Source organism: Eriocheir sinensis, chromosome 54 (genome assembly GCF_024679095.1).
Source record: "Eriocheir sinensis breed Jianghai 21 chromosome 54, ASM2467909v1, whole genome shotgun sequence".
Taxonomy (NCBI): domain Eukaryota; kingdom Metazoa; phylum Arthropoda; class Malacostraca; order Decapoda; family Varunidae; genus Eriocheir; species Eriocheir sinensis.
Genome location: NC_066562.1, coordinates 10,900,114 through 10,905,113, shown reverse-complemented (window position 1 = coordinate 10,905,113; position 5,000 = coordinate 10,900,114). Strand labels below are relative to the sequence as shown.

At 47.9% G+C, this 5,000-nt stretch overlaps 1 protein-coding gene across 1 annotated transcript in view; it reads left to right on the top strand.

Annotated features, from left to right (window-relative positions):
• LOC126983773 (galanin receptor 2a-like) overlaps positions 1-5,000 on the top strand; it is a 25,695-nt gene that overhangs the window by 12,524 nt on the left and 8,171 nt on the right. The window contains exons 3-4 of the mRNA XM_050836861.1: positions 93-186; positions 978-1,191. Coding sequence (XP_050692818.1) covers positions 93-186; positions 978-1,191 — 308 coding nt within the window. The remainder of the gene's footprint in view (positions 1-92; positions 187-977; positions 1,192-5,000) is intronic.

Genomic DNA, 5,000 nt, shown 5'->3' with positions numbered 1-5,000 from the left:
GAAACTTAGCCCCCCCCTCAACCCCCCCTCCCCACCTCCCCCACCCATCCCACCCCCCTATCTCACCTGTCAACCTTCTCCCCTTTCAACAGGTAATTCCCTACTTCTACCTCCACCTGACGACCTACCTGGTGACCCTAGTATTTGGCGCCCTCGGGAACGTAGCTGTGATTGTTCTGATGGCAGGTAAGAAGAGGAGGAGGAGGAGGAGGAGGAGGGAGAGAGAACCCACATCCTAAATCTCATTGGTGGATGCTGGGAAGGGTTGAATCTCATTGGTGGATGCTGGGAAGGGTTGAATCTCACTGGTGGATGCTGGGAAGGGTTGGATCTCACTAGTGGATGCTGGGAAGGGTTGAATCTCACTGGTGGATGCTGGGAAGGGTTGGATCTCACTAGTGGATGCTGGGAAGGGTTGGATCTTATTAGTGGATGCTGGGAAGGGTTGAATCTCACTGGTGGATGCTGGGAAAGGTTGGATCTCACTGGTGGATGCTGGGAAGGGTTGAATCTCATTGGTGGATGCTGGGAAGGGTTGAATCTCATTGGTGGATGCTGGGAAGGGTTGAATCTCATTGGTGGATGCTGGGAAGGGTTGAATCTCACTGGTGGATGCTGGGAAGGGTTGAATCTCATTGGTGGATGCTGGGAAGGGTTGGATATCATTGGTGGATGCTGGGAAGGGTTGAATCTCATAGGTGGATGCTGGGAAAGGTTGAATCTCATTGGTGGATGCTGGAAAAGGTTAAATCTCAATGGTGGATGCTGAGAGAGAGAGAGAGAGAGAGAGAGAGAGAGAGAGAGAGAGAGAGAGAGAGAGAGTTATAATTATAAATATGTTCGTAAAACTTTTCTAATCTTACTCTTGTCAATCTTATTTTCGTGTCTCTTTATCTCCCTCCTCCTCCTCTTCCTCTTTCTTCCCTCCCTTCCCCTCCCTTCCCCTCCCTCTCACGCCCTTCCCGCCCCCCCCGCAGGTGACCGCAAGTCCCGCAACACCACCAACATGTTCCTGGTGTCGCTGAGCGTGGCGGACCTGCTCATGCTGCTGCTCTGCGTCCCGCTCAAGACTGTCTCGTTCTTCGTGGTCTTGTGGGACTCGGGCGGCGCGGCGTGCAAGATCGCCAGCTACGTCATGATGCTGTCCTTCACCGCCAGCGTGCTCAACCTCACCGCCGTCAGCCTGGAGAGGTGGGAGAGAGAGAGAGAGAGAGAGAGAGAGAGAGAGAGAGAGAGAGAGAATGTGCTGTGATATTGTAATCCATTTAATTCCTTAGCCTATTCCTATTGTTTTGTTTGTGAGAGAGAGAGAGAGAGAGAGAGAGAGAGAGAGAGAGAGAGAGAGAGAGAAAATTCAATGAAAATATTAGCCTTTTCATCGTCCCAAGCTCTTTTAAAACATGATTTGAGAGAAAATTTTCCGTCTCACCAAGACACAAATCTCTCCTCCTCCTCCTCCTCCTTCTCTTCCTTCCTTCCTTCCTTCCTTCCTTCCTTCTTGTACAATATTTTCCCTTCGTCACGTCTCCTCCCTCCCTCTTTCCTTTCCTCTCCTCCTCCTCCTCCTTCCTTCCTTCCTTCCTTCTTTCTTCCTGTACAATATTTTCCCTTCGTCACGTCTCCTCCCTCCTTCTTTCCTTTCCTCACCTCCTCCTCCTCCTCCTCCTCCGTAATGCACGCTTCTAACATTTACGAGAGAGAGAGAGAGAGAGAGAGAGAGAGAGAGAGAGAGAGAGAGAGAGAGAGAGAGAGAGAGTTATAGTTATGAATCTCTCCAAAACTTCTAATCTTACCCGTGTCAACCTAATTCTCTTATCGTATATTGCATGTCCCAACCCATACATCAACCTCTGTCCCTCTTCCTCGCCCCCCTTCCCTATAGAACATCTGCTTACACATGCAGAAGGGCTCGGGGCTACACAAAAACACCTATAGAACTGTCATATAAGGAGTGGAAATCATATCAGCTGGTGTTTGAACCGTACCGTGTGTGTGTGTGTGTGTGTGTGTGTGTGTGTGAAGCTGGTTACGCCCTTACGCTCATAGGAAGACTTGTATATTCGCTCTTATAGTCTGGTGTCATTAGGGCGTGGGTGAGTGAGCGAGGGAGGGCGGTGTCGGGCAAGGCGGGTGGCTGCTTGAGGTTCAACGTCGGGGCTCGCTGTCTGCCTATGTTAAGACTCATATCTCACTCTCTGTCTCTCTATCTTGCCTTCACATACCACAGAACACTTGCTTACAGATACAGGAATGCTCAGAGGTACACCACAACGCCCAGGAAACAGCGATACAGGGACGGGAAATACTGTCTGTGGGTGTGTTTGAGACTTACGGCTTGTACGCTCGGCGGGAGGAGGGGGAGAGAAGGCGAGGCGGGGGTCGTTCCACAAGGCCCTCGCTGGGACCATCACGCTTCCCAAGACTCCCCCGTTGAGGTCACGCCGGGCAGCACACAGGAGCCCCGGACACCCAAAACAAGCACCCACGCACACTACAACACACATAACAACATGATTAATATGCAGAACAGCGGTTATTAGGCCCTGCATGAGGCGGGGGAGAGGGGTGAACGAAACACACAGGTGAGGGTGAACGCTGATTCGAGCAACGGCCGCGTAGCAACCACCTTCCTGCGGCGCTGTTGACGGCCAGCGAGCTTCGGGCCAGCTTCTGACCGGCCACAAGAAGAGGATGAGGAATTTCTTCTAATCTAATGTTAAGGATTTTGCTGCATCGTGTTGGGCCGGGAAGTGTGAGGAGTTAAGGGCCGGCAAGACCGAAAAGCGGGCCGGAGTCTAGTAAATTTCTCCTCCCGGCCGCCATTTTCTACGCCCCGGGACCTACTCTCTCAAGCGCTTCGCCGCCTCGCCGCTAACACCCACACACACACACTTTACAAGACTTTCACGGGCGTTATGGGCGTTTCCAGGGGTACTTTCATGACCCTTGTGGTAGTTTGACCTTTCCTCTGTACCATGAACGTAAGAAAACACTCATAAGAACCCGATTAATGTCCCTTTTCGACCCTTGGAGATAGCTGACGTGAGTGACCGGCAGGAAGGCGACGCAGAATACCGCTTCACCGCTCACACACTCAGATTGAACAGGACTTTCGTAGGAGTTTGGGGCGTTTCCAGAGATACTTTAATGACCCTGGTGGTAGTTTGACCCTTCTTCTGTACCATGAACGTAAGAAAACACTCATTAGACCCCGATTAATGTCCCTTTTCGACCCTTGGAATGAGGTGACGAGCGTGATGGAAGCGACTGAGGAAACCGCTTCACCCCTCACACACTCAGATTTAACAGGACATTCGTAGGAGTTTGGGGCGTTTCCAGAGGTACTTTAATGACCCTGGTAATAGTTTGACCCTTCCTCTGTACCATGAACGTAAGAACCCACTCATAAGAACCCGATTAATGTGTTTTTGCGGCCTTGGAAAGAGTTGACGTTAGTGAGAGGCTGAAGTGTCGTAGAATACCACTCGATTTAACAGGACTTTCGTAGGAGTTTGGGGCGTTTCCAGAGGTACTTTAATGACCCTGGTAATAGTTTGACCCTTCCTCTGTACCATGAACGTAAGAAAACACTCATTAGACCCCGATTAATGTCCCTTTTCGACCCTTGGAATGAGGTGACGAGCGTGATGGAAGCGACTGAGGAAACCGCTTCACCCCTCACACACTCAGATTGAACAGGACTTTCGTAGGAGTTTGGGGCGTTTCCAGAGGTACTTTTATGACCCTGGTGGTAGTTTGACCTTTCCTCTGTACCATGAACGTAAGAAAACACTCATTAGACCCCGATTAATGTCCTTTTGCGACCCTTGAAATGAGTTGACGAGCGAGGTGGAAGCGAGAGAGTATACGGACTCGCGGGGAATACTCCTCCTCCTCCTCCTCCTCTTCTTCCTCCTCCTCTTCCTCCTCCTCCTCATCATCATCATCATTATTTTTGTCTTCATTTGACTTATTTTCCTCATACACTTCATTTTTCTTCCTCCTCCTCCTCCTCCTCCTTTCTTCCTCGTATGCGGTCTTCCACGTACTTATCTTTCTCCTTTCTCCTCCTCCTCCTCCTCCTCCTCTTCCTCCTCCTCCTTCCCCGAATTGGACCTCATTTTGAAGATTTTAAAAGAGGAAGAGGACGAGAAAGAGGAGGAGGAGAGGAGAAGAGAAAATAGGAGCGCAAGATGGAGGGATAATATGGGTCTTGAAAATTGATGAAAATAGGAAAACAAAAAAATAGATCTACGTGAAGAAAAGTTAAAATTGTGCCAAAAAAGTTAAGATTGGGCCCCAAAACAGAAAATCGTACCAAAAAATACCAAAGAATACCAGAAAATACCAAAGTGAAAATTATGACAAAAATACCAAAAAATACCAGAAAAGTGAAAAATGTGCCAAAAAATACCAAAAATAAAAAAAGTGAAAAAATGCCAAAAAATACCAAAAAAATAAATAAATACACCAACAACAACTCGTCTTCCTCCTCCTCCTCCTCTTTCTTCTCCTCCTCCTCCTTTTCTTACTAAACTTATTCCTTTCTCTCTCTCTCTCTCTCTCTCTCTCTCTCTCTCTCTCTCTCTCTCTCTCTCTCTCTCTCTCTCTACTACGACTACTACTACTACTTCTACTACTACTACTACTACTACTACTACTACTACTACTACTACTACTACTACTACCACCACCACCATCTCCCTTCACTCCGTCTCCTCCTTCCCATAACTCCGCCTCACGCTCCAAATTATTTCACTCAGAGTACAGAAGAAAAAAATATTACATTGTAAGAAGACATTTTTTTATATTTTCTTCCATCGTTGTAATTTTTTAATTTTACTGAAAGGGAAGGAGAGAGAGAGAGAGAGAGAGAGTAATTACGTCAGAATACAATAGTTATCCTGAAGCAATACATTTTTTCCCCATATTCTCTCTCATTTTTCTTCCTTTTTTTCTTTCTTTCATTCATTTGTTCTTATTTTTTTCTTTTTTCTCTC